The following is a 16,744-nucleotide window of genomic DNA, read 5'->3' as shown; positions in this document are numbered from 1 at the left end:
TTTTGCAAATCACGTGATTAAATAAGGTCAACTGTGGAAGCAGAAACGGGGACAGAAAACGCACAAACAGCACAGATTTTGGTGTGGATCTTGTGTAAGAGTCAAATCAAGTCTGAAAACCACTGCCACAAATGACGGTTTGTAACACTGTTAAAGTATTTAAACCTCCAGAGTAACCCGAAAGAAGGACACAGACCCCAGGGACTGAACGCCTCCCCTGTAATCACACAGCTCCCCGCTGCCAACTCCACCACTCCCACCAGCCAACCATTAAACCCTTCAATCATGCCCCATTTTTCATTTTTAATGGCAACTTTGTCATTCATGGCCACATCCGATGAGCCTCGCGACAATAATCGAGTAAGATGACTCAAACTAACGTCACTCCATAACAAAGCCAATAAAGACGGAGACACATTTACAATTAACATAAGCGCTTATGATTCAGAGCGCTGTAATTCACTGCAGTTGTGGCTTTTCTCACTCTGAACCTCACCACGGTCGCAGATTTCCCCACGATAGGATGACATCAGTGGGATTATTGGGGACGTCTTCATCAGGTTAATGGCTGGTTTGACCCAAGCTATGGAGACCTTCTCATGGACCACAAATATTCAGATTGTGTTCATGTGTTTAAGGTGATAATCTTCATGTATCACAGCCACAGGAACTTCATTTACATTTTAGACATGTAGTGGAGTCTTCTCCACATTTCTGAAAATGGGCCATGTTTCACAAAAGCTTGTGGAACCAACCGTGGACGAAATTCTTAGAAAATGTTCATCTTTTTGTTAATTAATCTTCTCCATTAACCATGAAAAAGCCTGAACCATGAAATAGCTGCCAGAAAATTATATTTTCATGATAATAGAGTTCATGCCCTGAACCTTCTGAAAAGTCACAAGAATTAAATATATTTTTCTTACATGAACTTTAATTTGTAACATATTTGCTACCATCAAGCATTCTTCCACTTTTTTGCAATTTATTGCTTAAAGAATGTATTGTGAAATAATAAAAATGGAGAATCTTACTGATGTAGAAGTCTCAAAACAGGGTAATGAAAAGTGTTGACATTATTTTGTTCAAGCTGAGATATTAGCTCTCTAAAGTTACTTATATCTACCAACACAGAGAACTGCTGACTGTACAATAAGCCTACTCTTCAGTCTAACAGTACAGATGGTGTTGATGCTCCGTCAATGCTCCAATTAAGCCCAGATGGAAAAACATCTGAAAAACATGAGTTTTGTGCAGATGTTCATCCGTCAGATATCTCAAACTTCCGACCTGAATGCTATCGTGCTAGCATGATTAGCTTTTAAAGTGGCAGACGTGCGATCTTCATGAATCTTGCACGTTAACTTGCATCCTGTGATTTAATGGCTACTTAAGTGGAGTTTGCACTGAATAAAAATGTAACACGTTCCAAATCATTATTCATGAATAATCATAATTATTCAGTTCATTTGTCCAAGATGAGTGTGTCCTAAGAGAGAGGAAGACAGTGTTACTGACAGACTAAGAGATAAGCACATCCACCATGAAATTGGTTCTAAATGCAGCATTTTGCGCTTTAGCCACCACGTTAGTTTCACTGGAGGCAGAATTAATCAAATTTGGTTGAGTGTAGAGTGCTAACTTATCTGCTAATGCTAGCAACCTTGCTCTTCAATCCACTTTCTCACTCAGTATGTGTTAACAGACCTCTCTGCACTGAATCGTACTTGTTATTAATCTCTGGCTCTCTTCCACAGCATGTCTTTTATCCTCTCACCCCAACCGGTCGGAGCAGATGGCCCCGCCCCTCCCTGAGCCTGGTTCTGCTGGAGGTTTCTTCCTGTTAAAAGGGAGTTTTTCCTTCCCACTCTTGCCAAAGTGCTTGCTCATAGGGGGTCATATGATTGTTCGGTTTTTCTCTGTGTTTATTATTGTAGGGCCTACCTTACAATATAAAACGCCTGACACTCACATTTGTAAATTAGTGCTAAAACTTAAAATAAAAGAATTCACTACCCAAAACTGGAGTGCAAAGTTCGATACAAGAATAATTCAAGAAGATATTTCTAACCTATAGCACACACATGTCAGAGGTCCAGTTCAGTGACTCCAGAGTTGCAGTGGCAGCCAGCTCAATGTACATGTACAACTAAATTATCCAGTAACCAGATGATGATTTATAAAAAGTAAATCATGTTCTGCATGGTTATTAATGGTTGTTATGACACAAGAAACTATCCACAGAGGCCAACCAACTCTTCAGAGCTGTAAAGTTGGGTATTTTAACTCTAAGGACTGACTGTCTCAAGTGTGAGTTAGTGGAGCTGCAGTTTTTGGCACTTCATTTGTTCGGCCGTGGAGGTTCCCACTTGGTGTTCCCATCTTTACAATCTAAAACTGTATTTGCCCTGCTGACTTTAATGTTTCATTTAAAAGGAAAGTCCACTGTGAAATTTAACACTCCCTTTTGCCCGAGAAGCTTTTTATCCAGCTAGATTGTTTCGTGCCGAGTTGTCCAGTTTTGGAGAAAAGCACAACAAGCCTCTCTCATGCCGATTGTAGTTTGGTAGTAAGAAACTACACAAAAATACACAAGGTTTATGGATTTTTCCCCAACAGGGTTGAAATTTCTGGAAAGACTTATAGTGCTTCTGAGTTCTTAGTGCCTCAAGGCAAAGACCATTTAGTTTCATTATATTTGAGAGAAGATCGACATGTCATTATCTCCCAAACCAGCAAAAAACAGTCTAGATGGACAATTTGGGCCAAGTAGTTCAAGTCAAGTAAGTTTTGTTTTGTTTCTTTTTTAAGAGCAGTATCTGATTCCCTTAACTATTATATTAAGTATTATAGCCAACCGCATTCTTTTTTACCGTTTTGAGTTTTCACGGTACTTTTGGCTGCTCCTTTAATTCCTCCTCATCAGGATGGATCTGTTGATTGGGTACAGATTTTACACTGGATGGCATTCCTAATGTAACCCTCCCATTTATCCAGGCCAGACAGATACTAGGAGTGCAATAGTTTGTGATTCATGAGGCTGGGTTTGTGTCCCGTCCCACTCTTGAATCGGGGCTCTGTTACACCCAAGGTGAATTTACCTGCTACTCCATCACTGAGCCAAGTTTTAAGTTTTCAAAATAAAACATAATTTACACATTTATTTTGCTTTTCCTACTATATCAAGCCACTGTTCCAAAACAGAGGTGAATATAAAGCCATGATTTTTTAATGTGTTACAACCCTTTGGTCAATCCCTATTCTTAACAATATGAATCACAGACAGTTGGCTATCCTCTTTGGCCCCACCAAAACTTGACATTTAAAGGGTACTTGGTCTTAAGTGCTGTTCAGGGAAATAAATGTAAAAATTTAAGAGCATTTGTCGAGAAAAAGTCTCAGAAATGACTTTTAAAGGGGACCTAGGTCAATATTTATGGTCACAAAAAAGCTTCTGCTGAGATTCAAACCTTCTGACCTTTAAGGTGCATGATGTTCTCTGAACATAAAGCCACGTCATAACCTCTCCTACCCCCCCCAATCAATCAAAACACTTCACCTTCCACTCTTAGCCTCTCATGACTCCCCCGTCCTCCCATTCAGAGCTGTAAAAACAGGCTTTTACATCAGAACAGATGCAGCATCATGGCACCATTACACTGCATCCATCAACACCTCTGTGCACCCAGCTAAGAAGGGGTGGGGGTGCAGTGCATCCTACTCGTGTAATTAAGTAATTACACACAATGTATGATGGATTCCTGTAATGGTTTATTTTTGAAACTGTTAATAAGTCAAATTGACTGAGGGTGTAATCAGATATATGATCTGTTGGCTCTTTTTTCATGAATACTGGAGAACACTCAAGTAGTTTAGTTTTAATTCTATTTAATTTTATTTATATAGCATTAGATCACAACAACAGTTGCAACGAGGTTTATATTGTAAAATAAAGACGCTGCAATGATTGAGAGAAAAACCCCAGCAATCAAATGATCCTCTTTGAAGAAGCACTTTGGCAAGAGTGGGAAGGAAAAACTCCCTTTTAACAGGAAGAGACCTCCAGCAGAACCAGGCTTTTACATGTGAAAGACTTTATAACACAGACAAGTTTTATAAAGACTTTATAATTTCTAAACAGAAGCTGCAAAAATAAACTGGCTGAAATTATTTCAGCAACAGATTCAAGTATTCATGCTGAACTAAAGGTGGAAAAGTGTTCGTGTCACCGACAAAAAGTTCAGTTTGGAGTACACATGCTTTATTTTTATGTCCTTTAGGTTTTCTACGTTCATTTCTATTATGCCTAGGTTGCCATTATAATTCTTTGTTATTAGATCCCCCTTGTGTATTCAACCCCTGTGTTAAGTCTCCCTCACCTTCATGTGTTTCATGTCTGCGTGTCTTGTGTTGTCAAGTTCTTGTTGTCATGTCATTATGTTTCCTGTTTTATTTTGAAGAGGTCTTGTGTTCCTTTGTTCAGCGTGTTTGGTTTTACTCCCCCCCCCCCGGTGGCGTCGTTATGTTCATTCTTATCAGCCGTTTCCCCGGGTGTTTCCACTTCCTCTGATCACCTCATGTTTGCATTTAGTCTGTGTGTTTCCAGTCATTCGTGTTCAGGTCGTCTGCTAAGTTCACGTCATGTTTCCAGGTATTCACGTATTCTTGTCAGGTTTTCCATTCTTCCAGGTTTCCTCCCAGTTTAGGGTTTAGTTTAGCGTTGTCATTGATTTTGTCTTTTGTTTTGTACTTATTCATCATCCACTATAAATATATCGCTTTCTGTTAAAAGTTATCGCTTTGCGTGTCTGCACTTGGGTCCCCTTCCTCACTCCATACAGTCTGCCTCAGCCAGACTGTGACAATGCAGATGATGACTAGAAGTGTCAGAAAAGACCAGGAGACTAACTTGGCTCAATATCACTTCTAAAAAAAATAAACAAATAAGAAAAAAAAATAAAAATAACAGGCACGGCTCAAAAATGAAAATCGGGAGTGCAAAATTATCCAAATAAACATGTTTAAATGTCGTTTCTGGAGAGAAATGGTTCAAAGTCCCTCAAATAAACAAAACACTACAACAACATGAACATTTTTGATCTCCAGTGTCCTCGAGGGTTCAGACATATAGCAAACACATCCTCCCACACATTCGAAAAGAAAAGGTAACGCAGAACAGGAGACATTTCAAACACAGCACAGCCTATTTCATTCATAGAGCCCAGTTAATTACTGCAATTAAACCTGAGAGAGCATCCTTTAACATGATTATGGATTATTATGGTGATACTGAACGTACGAGACACAGTCAAGGATGAATGATATCACTGCAGCACTCTGAATCATATCATTCTCAAGGGTACACCTGCTTTTATAAAGACGTTTGCTGAGGCAGACGATATAATGCCTGACGTCTCGTCTTAAACGCACCGCCGTCTTCAAATTGCTTTTTAAACTACTGTTTGCACAGTCAGGGTTTATTAAGCTTCTACTTGTCTTGGATCATTTTTATGGCACATTAAATGCAGTGTAACAAGGCAGGAACAAATAAGGTTAAAGAAAATAAATCTAAAATGTTGGTCGCATACGAAACTTGACACGACAAACAAATGAGATTATAACAGAAATCAGCAATAATCTCATGTCCGATGTTGCAAATAAATAAAGAAAAAGGATGGAGCTATTCCAAGATGATAAATAACTTGTACTTACCGTTCTCCTTCTCGTCTGTGACACAGCTGCTGATGGACTCTGAGAGGCCCAGTGTGGCTGATGAGGGCATCGATCCCAGGAGGAACGCCAGCGATGGGGCTTTTCTCTGTGGGAAGTCCCCGTCGTCCTCTTGCTCCTGGTTCCCCTCCTCGTCTTCTGGTCTCTTCTGCTCCAGTTTTATCAGAGCCTCCAGTGTGAGCTCGTTAAGGTCTTTGCCAAAGTGCTTGGCCACAGCTCGAAGCTCATCTTCGTCTTCTGGTTCCTCGTCGTCCACCAGCTTCGATGACATGGAGAGAATGTTGTTTTTGTCATCATTTTCCAAATCTGTGGAGCAGGACAAACGTGGGGATGTGTCATTCATTTACCACTTTGTGTGCAAAGTCTTTATGCTAAGCTATTTAGATAATTGGACCATAAACAACACGCTGAAAGCTTTTAACTTTTGTCACCATGTTTATTAAAATGTAAACACACAAACGTGTCTGGACAAGGCGACTGAAACAACCATTCATGTGTGTCAGCTTAACAGCATATAGGGATGCAGTTATAATGCTATAATAACCGGCAGGTGACTTGTTTAATTCTCAGACTCACAATAAAATAAAATAAAACATCTGTCCTTGAAAAAATTCCCACTTTTACTTTGCTTCATTTTATGTAGTTCGTAACTCCTGAGTATTCCCTGAAGATTAATAAGACTGCATAATTGTACACCATAGTTAGAGTTTTCAAATTAAACATAATTTAGTGGAAAAAAACAAACCCACATTTTCCAGCACACTGAAAGCAGCCACAGCAGTTAAAGGGTCAAGATACTGATCTAAAATCCCACAAGTGCAGGGAATTTATTCGGCTTCCCGAGTCGCAGAAAATGGAATGGTGATAAATATTCATATTCTGACAAAGTAATTGGGATCATAGTTGTGGCTGTCCTGCTACCTAATTAAAATGTGTCCTTTAATCAGCCATAATTAAAATGTCCCCTCACAGGCTCGAGACCTCAAATCGGGAAATCAACTCGGTCTGAGAAGAAACGAACTGCTGCCGGATTTGAAAGCGTCACGGCAGCTGGAAGAACAACATGCCTGAAATCAGTGACAGACCTGCGACCCCCCCACTGCGTAGAAACAGAGGGATACCGGGGCTTGTTTGTGTGCGAGGAAGAAAGACAGACTGAGGCTGAGATAAAGAGCCAAAGGTAGAAAGAGATAAAGGGTGAGAGCAACAGGGAGTGCAGTCTGCTGTGTCTTATTTTTCCTGGGTGGGCCTGTGTGGGCCTTTCACAAACAGCAGCTCAGAGTTCTCGTCCTGCCCGAGTGAGCGACAGAAAGACAAATAAAAGCGTCATCCCGCATTAACGCAGCGGTGTTTCCCCTCTGATATCTGGATTTGGGCGTCCCACTCAACCTAATCAGCAGCAGCTTCTATTATTGCTGCTGCATTCACTCGCTGACACGTCGGCTCGGTGTTCAGAATTCACGCTACGAGATGTTCGCTTGCAAATCGGTAGCCGCACTAGCAGCTAAACGCTCAAACACTGTTTAACAGACAAAATGCCGAGAGACAGCTTTTCTATCCTTAGCTCCAGACCGGTCATGGTGCCATTTTTTAAATGGTTATTTTATTATAATCCAAGGTCAATGGTTTTATCTTCAATACAGAATGTAGTGCCTTCATAGTTGGCTTTTCAGGCCTGCGTCACTCAAATATCACGTTTAACCTTAATACTGCACCACAAACTCAACTCATGCACCTTAAACATGAGTTTAAGGTCTATACAAAGAATATAATATGAATAAATAAATAAAACCCTCTTTAACTAGGGCCCCTGGCAATAAATCCACTGTGGTCTGCTCACCATCATACAACAATGAGACGCCAATAAAGAACTAAATAAACTTATAGAATGGTAACAAGTTATGAGTGGGAACATAAATATAAATAAACGTAGCACAGAAAGAAAAGACATTTGTGTCTGCTCAGTTATTTCTTTGTTGTAACAATGCTACACTCACAGCTGCTGACCAGTATGATCAGGTGGTACCAGGCTGCTGTGGCAGTGTACGGTTCCTCCACATGCTACTGAGGTCCCAGCTTGTTAAACGCCCGTATGTCTCGTTTCTTCGGACTTCAATCATCCAATCCAACAAACAAACCCAACAAATAGCAGAATAAACTGTTTGGCAAGTGTTTCATGGTCACAACCCACATACTCAACCTTGCTGAACAATGGATTTTACTTACAAATGTGGCACCGTTTAAGGCTTTCCAGCAGTATAAGATATTATTTCCTATTAAGATATTTCCTTAGAGGTCAAATTCAAACTGTCCCTGTGAAAATTGGGATTTGCATTTTTTACCACAGAGCCAAAGCTCCAGAGCAAACCTGTCTCCTGACATACCAGAGTACAACCTCGGAAGAATATGGACAGCAAATCAGACTTTAGTTGGTCACACTGTCTGGATTCTCAGGCTTTTAAAAAACACTCCATACATACAGTGCTGCTGCAAAAAAAATATGCATTAGCCAACATAAGCAAGTAGCAGTGTTCAGTCACTGAAAGGTCCACCACTAAAAACCTCCCAAACCTCCAGAAAACCCTGCGTGGAGCAGAGCAAGGTCTTGTTTACCCCAGCACATAAACAGCTGAGGACATGAGAAGGGTTTCTGAAATCACTCACCTCCCTTAGCATAGGCAGCGTACACTCCTCTTAGTTTGGGTCTGCTGCTCTCCAGCTCTGCATCTATTTCTTCCTGGTATTCCTGAATTTCACCTGTTGAAGGTGTAAAACAATGTCAAAGGAACTCTTCCATAAAGACTTAGATTGCGTGATTCTCTAGGGCTTTCTAGGCTAACCCATTCAATTATATTTCTCATAGTCCCATAATTACAGCACAATATGTTAGCAGTGTAACATAATGCAAGGTTAATTACAAGTTGTACGGAGCCTAAATCATGTCCTCTATTTATGTTTTCTTTGCTTTAACCACATCCAACACTGATCTGCTTTTAGTCGAGGTCAACAAACACCAACAAGAAAACAACAACAACATGTAACCAAATGTCCATCTTTAACACACAAACTTTTCTGAAAACTTAACAAAATAAAAGAAACTTGAGCCAGGACTTTGTGTCTGTGGTGGCAAACAGACAGCGACGAGACATTCATACCTTCGACGTCATCCATTTTTTTCTTGATCTCAATCTCCAGCTACAGCGAGGGAGAGAAAAGAGAGGGTTTGGATGAGACAATGAAAGTAGCTTCCTCTCTAATAGTGGCTACAGGGTGAAACGATCGCTGAATAAAACCTCTTAGAATAAAAGAAGGTTATAACACGAGGGCTCTGGGGTGGTTGACGGCAGCACCCTTTGCTCTCAGAGTGCTTTTTCCTCCCCGGTGTATAACGTGCGTGAGTTTGATTTGATGTTGCTGGTGTGAGACTCGACTAAAGAACAGCACTCTGTGAGTACTTTCACAAAGCTTTTACATTAACTCCAATGTTTCCTCTTTTTTACATTATGGCATGAGAAAGGTCAGCTCATTACTGGGCAAAAGCTCCACCAGTAAAGTCAGATCAGTAAAAAAAAATTACCACTTTTTAACTTTTGGCCACATCTCACAGCTTTTGTTTGTTAAAGCCGGGTGAAAAACAAGTACGCTCCGACTCTCTGAAGCCCATCTGTCAGTTTCCACAAAGAAAAACCCAAGATCTTGAGAATTTGCTGCTGTCAGGCTACAGTTTACAGTTTTTGTGGCCAAGAATGAACAAACTGCTGTAAACGTCTCCAGAAAGCAACGACTCTTTTTAATGATACCTAATTTTTAACAGAAATCGCCACCGCATTCATCAAACATCAACAATATTGATATGGAGAATACTCAGATTTCATTTTTCAAATCATGATTATGATAAATCCTAGTACGAAGTGTCACCTGAACCTGGGTTAATGCAGTAACAGCCTTTCAAGTAATAAAGCCTTTTTCATCTCTGATTAACGAGCTGGTCGTCTTCAATCATGAGCCCAATACGACACCTTCACATGTTAACTTCATTTCATCGGCCTTTTTTAAAGTAACATTTTCCAGCCTTACAATCACATTGTATTTAATTAAATGGCAGGCTGGCCAGACGTCACGCTGTGGAAATGTCCCAAGAGTGAGGTGATTCCTCTTGAAGGCTGGCATTAGACAGAAAAATGAAGACGTTAACCTCTGCAATGAGTAATCATCACGCCATGTATGATGAATGGGAGTCGCATGCAGTTAGCTCAAGTTTCATTAGCTCTGCTTGCAGGTCAGTCCATTTTTTGTTGTGCAAAATCCCTTTAGAATACTAGAAGGAATAAAGCAAAGTAAAACTTCTATTGTGAAATACTTTTTACTCAAATAATGGTGAGTGGGGAAAAAAGGACTTTTAAACCCCCAAAACCACTGAAGTACAGAAGCTATATGGAATTTAAGACCTGAAAATTAGGCACCAGATATATTCTACACGCACTCACCCCTAAATCATCAGGCATGTCTCCTGTTATCTGTTAAAGCAACAAGTATGTGGGACAATGCCTTAAAAAGAGCACGATGGCCTTTTACAGAGCCCACAAAGTGTGAGGACACCGACAACACTGATGCTGTTAGTTTAGAGGTTAATACCCTTCATCCATTATTGGGGAAAGCCTGAGGGCTGTATGTCACCATCAAGATAATAAAGGATGAAATTTTAATATTCCCTGTGGAGGGATGAATGGGTCATTTCATGAGTAATTGAGTTGATCAGAATTGATGCGCATGTGCGTTTCTAATGCTATGGCACATTAATTGGGGTGAATTGAAGGCTGAGGTTTGTGTGGAAAAACACCTGCTGGGCTTTCTTCTTCTTTAGTCCGGCTGTGTAGCAGGGCGGGTCACACTCTTGGTCCAGATCCACCTTCATGAACTCCTCGATGGTGAGCTGGCTGGTCGGCGTGTCCTCAAACTCTGTCAGTCTAACGCAAAGTGGCGTTACAAGGCAAAAGATAAGTTAGGTAATTAAGATCCAACTAAACATCTGGGCTGATCATCTGGACCAGCAGAACTTTTAAAGAAGGAACTTCTGCTGCTCATTTTGGCAAAAACAGACAAATCCCATAAACTTCGAGCCTCCACAGCCGGGATTTTCTACCAAATCACAAACTTTGATCGCCCACCTTTTTCTCAGCGTGGATTCGCACACTTTGACGATGTTGACTATTTCTTTGACAGTGCGCCGAAAGTCATGTAGTCGAGCAGCTACAAGAAGGGCTGGAAACAAACAAGCAAACACACACAGGGATGAGATTTAACCAGAATCTGCACAGAAGCAATAACAAAACGTGTGTCCGTGTATGATTAGAGAAAAGGCCGAGATGTGACTAAACACTAAAAAAAAAAAAGTTATGCGCTTATGGTTTTAGGCACTTTTAGATGTGCACCTTAAACAGTGAAGAGGAGCCAACAAGACGGGGGCACCTCAGAGCCAACAAATCCACCCCCACATTAAAAAAAAGGAGAAACAACAACGCTAATATTATGCAATGAATTGCAGTGTGAGCCTTGAAGGGGAACAGTTATGTAACTGTCATTAGACTTGCCTCGCTCAAGAGCCTGTTAAAAGATAGATGCGTGCTTCCACTTCCACATGCACACTTCTAACAGCCTTGAGGAGTGAAGTGGTGGCTTTTTAGCTCCGCTGAGGACTTTCTCAAACATTTTTCATCGCCATTACCTTAAAAACCACACGACTTCAGATTTGCAAGTTTTCCTTGCTGAATACATTCGTCGCTTCGCATTCACAAGCTCTTTGCCCTTGAAATCACAAGAAGCAACTTATAAACTCGTCTCTCCTGGCACAAACTTTTTTTTGCATATGTTTAAAACCGTCAACAGTGATATTTGCATCATATTTAGGAACAAACTTTTCCTTCTTCCATTTGAGTGTTTCCTTCTCAAAGATTTATGATGAGTAATTAAATATTAAGGTAATCCAGCAGAGTAACAGAGAAAGATGAAAACTGAAACCATGGGAGTAAACATGCAGGGAGCAGCAGAATTCGATTTCAGGACGTCTTAGCAGGTAATGCACAAAGCCTCAATGTACTGGGCTTTGTAGCAATCACAACACAATAAGGAAGGAAGGCCTTCGAGTTCAGCTGTTTAATATAAACTGCACCACCAAAGTCCCGTAAAGACGATGACGTACCTGGTGGGAAACCAAAACCTCACACGCTGCAGCCAGCTTAGACAGGTGCTGGCAGGATCGGCTTTCCCACAGGTTTCACTGGCAGGTGACCAAAAGATCCACAGTAGGAACACTCAGCAAGGCTGCAAACACTGCGAGAGGTGCAGCTGACTGTTAGCGTGCAGCACCCGTGAATAAACGATGCTCGTCTTTGGTTAATATAATCTAATGTTCTCATTTTATAAGACTGCACCTATGGTGTCAATCTGAAATTCATCGGTGACTTTGCACTTGAGTCATTGCAATCAACTCCAGAAGCTTCTCAGATAAGGCGTGAAACATCTTCATGAACTTAAAGAGGTTCAGTCGCTTTTCTTTTCAAGCTCCATTGAAAACTTAGAGTTTTCAGAAAACCTGACCTCTAACCTTGACCTTGAGGTCAGGGTCACCAAGACTCGACCAAGTTATCGTGTCCACACCCGGCGGGGTGATTACACTACCCCCATCAGCATTTAGAGCTGAAAGATAAAAACTGGACTTTTAAAAACTTAAAACTAACTGAAATGACTTTGTGAACTTAGAAAAGTAACTGAATCATGTATCATTTATTAACTGTCCAGCACCGTTCTGATATTTGGACCAGGTATCAGTCCAATAGTGCCTCAAAAGCTAGATGGGGTATCCAGAGCGGATCGACGCACTTCAGGTCTACATTGCTCTGTGTACTGTGCTGCATGTCAGCAGGAGTGCAGCAGCAGCTGCTAAGGGGAGAAGTAGACTAGCGCAGAGTTAGCCAACAGCAAAGACTCAGAAGTTGGAGGCATTTCCCTCCTGCTACAACAACACGTTCTTCATGCTTCAGGCAACAGAGCTCCAACAACAGAGCTCTCTTTATCTCCCACTTTTCGTCTGTACTGTTGGAGCTCACACTTGTTTGGAAGTTTTCATCCCAGTGCACTAACACAACTGTTATCCTTTGTCACCAGCGTCAAATCTCCTCCACTACTCACGTGTGACGAGTACACCGACAGTAAAATCAAGAGCAGAGAGAGGAGAAACCAGCTCGAACGCAAACGACAGCAAAGACTCTCACATTAAGCTGAAATGAAACAAGTGCAAATAAAACAAGAAGCGGTCAGAGAGCACAAACCTGCACTAACTCTCTGGGCAGTATTTACTTTTAAGGGAAGACTATTGTAATTTGTATATATTCATTTATTTTTCTTTGTTTTTTAAAAACATACCTTAAGAAGTTTGTAGTGCAGTAAAAATCAGATAAAGGCAACATGACAGATTTACTTTTCATGGGTAATAGCTATTGATTTTGCAGACATGAATAACCTTATTAGATAATATTATACTACAGTATATATATAAAAGGTTGACCTGGAAGATGTTGGTGGATGTGAGCCAAATGTTAATGGGTTGGTAACATGACCCCACTCTACACCCCTACAAAGCTTTATGAGAATTCATTCAAAACCTTTTGAGTTATCGTGTTAGACACTACCAAAAACCTTCTAATATGTTAAAAGCGCTGTGGGAAGATTTGACACTTTCCAAACACATCACTCTGGACAGGTTTTACAGCTCTCTTTGGAGAGTTAACAGACAGGTATCGCGTTTGCAACCAAAAATCTTCATGTAGTTGGAAGAGTGGGATGCTAAGACATAAAGCTTATACAGAGACGTTCTCAGCATTTAGAAAAACATGCTGAAAACCACTAAAACTGGCAGGAAGACAAGTTTCTATGAAACAACTCGTGCTGACAGGCATCTTTCAGCTCAGGCTGCCTAACCTGGGAATCATGTTGTGATAACACGATAACCCAGACAGCGAGAGAAATAAACTGTTTGTGTGTGAGCCTCCAAGCATCAAAGGCCAGGAGGGCTTAAGTGCACGGAACAAATCTCATGGTAAAAATTAGTCATAATTAGTAGTGTAAGCATGCACAGTGTGAACCTGGGAACCACTGCTTTCTGTCAAAATATAGCAGTCAGATACATCCTTGTGTTAGAGCTCTGAAGGTGCATGCAGCCCTTCTTACACTGATCTATAGCTGCCCCATGAGTGCATCTGCTTACATTCACTTCCTTATCACACTGATCAAGTCACCAGGAAAATGTGGCAAAATTAAAATTTCTTTTATTATTCCCTGTCAGAGAGAATGAGCCTCTTGTACTGCACTAAAACATGTAACAAAGCGTTCCGGTCACTGATCGGCTCTCTGAGAAACTGAGGTTAAAGCATCTTGATTAAGGGCACCTTGACTTTCCAGCAGAGAGCATTAATCACTTTCTTTCCTCAGATTTTCAGTCCCGCTGCTCAGAGCCTCGGGGCTGCTACCAGCACCCCTCCTGCGAATTGAAGAAGATACCCAGTGCTGCTTCAGCTTGTAGTTACCTGCTCCACAGAGTCCCGACGGCCTTCGCCCCGTGTGCATCCAGTCCCTCTTCATCCTCTGCACCAGACGCAGCGCCGTCATGGAGACCTCGCGGGTCTTATCGCCAAATTCCAGCATTTGGGCAAAACGGGGAATATAAAGGCACGGGTCTGGTGGCAAAAGGAAAGTTTTTTTTTTCCCCCAAGTTAATCACAAGGACAGCCTTAAAAATGTACAACAATGCCTCTGTACTCCCCCCACTGTACTTTTCTTTGGTACAGCCGAGTTCTCAAAGTCAACATAATAATGCAACACTGTGGACGCTATACATCCACAGTTCATAGTATAGCATCAAGGAACCATTCAGGTTTTCTATGCCCTCATCTCCATTCATAATATGCCAAAGTAAAAACATAGATAAACAATTAAAATGACAAAGTTCTTGTTTCTACTATAATTTCTGATTTTTACAGTGAAACAAAAAACGATATTCTGTTAGTGAACAAAACGTTTCCTTTTTGTGATTCATTTTGTTTATACACCACATTCATTCATTATTTATAATCTCTGACTCTGTTCCACAGTGTGTCTCTCGTCCTGTCTCCCTCCCCCCTCAGACGGTCATGGCAGATGGCCGCCCCTCCCTGCGCCTGGTTCTCCTGGAGGCTTATTCCTGTTAGAAGGGAGTTTTTCCTTCTCACTGTCGCCAAGTGCTTGTTCATAAGGTGTCATCTGATTGGTGGGATTTTCTCTATATTATGCAGGGAGGTTACCTTACAACACAGCTAACAGTAAAACTTTACATTCAGACATTTAATTTAAATTCATTTCAAGCTTCTGTGTGCACCACTTTAAAAATATATAACCGTTTGAAAAAGATTCTTTTTGATACGGCCTTTATAAAGCCCCTTGAGGTGATTTTTGCTGTGATTTGAAGCTATATTAATAAAACTAAAATTGAACTGAAGTGAATATTTTAGATGAGCCTAATCTGAAGCTGTAGGCCAATCAAAGAGAAGACTTTTTCTCACACTGGGTGGAACGCACAAAAGACTTCAGGGTTGTTTGACTGTTTGACGTCAAGGAGCTAATTTTGAAGGTTGTGAACTAAATGTGCTCATGCCTGATGATCATGCGCAGCTCTGTGAGGAGATGCCACCATCCTGTTTCATGCTTCATCGTCATCTATGATGCCCTTCACCTTTGCCTCCTAACCGGACATCATTGTTGTTGTTGATACCTCAGCTGCTATTTTTCAAAGGTGATTTGATGATACTGCCCATCACCTTTCTGAGGAATGAGCAGCTCCTGTATGTAATCTAAAGCAACTGCAGCACGCTACACAGTTTATGAGTGTAAGTATCCTATTTAACATTTGTTTCGTGTTTGACTGATTGGAGAAGATAAACTGCGGGAAAGTCAAGGCCACTGTGCTCAAGTTTAATTCAGCTTCTCTCCAACCATGGAGCCAGAGGCCTCTCCTGATGGCACTTTAGCCAGAGCTCTGTCCAATAAACTGCTGCTCGCGTGCCCATGGATTTTTGTTTACAAGCCCTGGTTTGTGTGAACAGTAAACAGACCAAAATGCCAGAGCGAGTACACTTTTCCTCTCTTAGGCCAAAAGAAAAAAAAAGAAAAGGGAAAAAAAATGACCAAAATCCAGCCTGAAACACATCCAGATCTCAACTTACTACCACCTGTGAGCTTCCCACTAAAACCAGTTTCTGACTGCTGGCTGCTAATTAGCTCCACTGGAGGACTGGAGGATTAGCATTTAGCTTGAGTGCACCTCGAAGCAGCCTGTTTCTCATTCAGCGACTCCATCCACATTTTCTCAGCTGGCGAAAGGATTTGGATGGGCAATCATCCAATCGCAAGCTCACTCCTTAAACTTTCTGCTCGCTTCTTCTGTCTCTGAGAGACTTGTACAGTTTTGTATGTCATAAACTTTATGCGAAATACTTTTTAAAAACATCACGACCACCTGCTTTTACCATGAAACTGCCTGGCAGGTGGCCCGTTTGCCTTTAGTCGCTTTTTATTGTGAAAAATGATTTTACCATGCTCTGAAATCCAGTTTAAAACTCAAATGAGGAGGAATCCGGTTCCCACTGTAGCCTGAAGACTAAAAGTCGAGTTTTGTGCCCCGACTGTGTCAAATACCTTTTGAAGTCAGAGGCTCTGTTTAAAGAGCAGCCCAGTGGAAAGCTGGTAGAGCCAGCTGGTAATAAGATCCAGGCTGATCCCTTCCCCCCTCTGCACCGTGTAATGATACGTGTGCAGAGCTGGCCATCACTGCTCCAACTTTTTACTCTGTGTCTGTAAACTCAAAACCAGGCTGTTAAAATAGGTTAAGAAAAAAAAAAAACAGCCCAAATCCTCTTTCACCGTTGAATATAATCAATCTGTGATGCTCAAACAGCCCAGGAGTCTTTCTGTGATGGAGTGCTGT

General features: G+C 41.2%; 1 protein-coding gene across 1 annotated transcript in view; it reads right to left on the bottom strand.

Annotated features, from left to right (window-relative positions):
* Positions 1 to 16,744, bottom strand: part of brf1a (BRF1 general transcription factor IIIB subunit a) — a 125,071-nt gene that overhangs the window by 73,805 nt on the left and 34,522 nt on the right. The window contains exons 7-12 of the mRNA XM_082517233.1: positions 14,313 to 14,462; positions 10,899 to 10,992; positions 10,571 to 10,697; positions 8,886 to 8,925; positions 8,395 to 8,487; positions 5,713 to 6,036 (exon numbers count right to left, since the gene is read on the bottom strand). Of these exons, the coding sequence (XP_082373359.1) occupies positions 5,713 to 6,036; positions 8,395 to 8,487; positions 8,886 to 8,925; positions 10,571 to 10,697; positions 10,899 to 10,992; positions 14,313 to 14,462 (828 nt within the window). The remainder of the gene's footprint in view (positions 1 to 5,712; positions 6,037 to 8,394; positions 8,488 to 8,885; positions 8,926 to 10,570; positions 10,698 to 10,898; positions 10,993 to 14,312; positions 14,463 to 16,744) is intronic.

This window comes from Aulonocara stuartgranti (genome assembly GCF_965226115.1).
Source record: "Aulonocara stuartgranti genome assembly, chromosome: 19".
Classification (NCBI taxonomy): domain Eukaryota; kingdom Metazoa; phylum Chordata; class Actinopteri; order Cichliformes; family Cichlidae; genus Aulonocara; species Aulonocara stuartgranti.
Note: the sequence above shows the minus strand (reverse complement) of the source record. Positions and strands in the feature narration are given on the sequence as shown.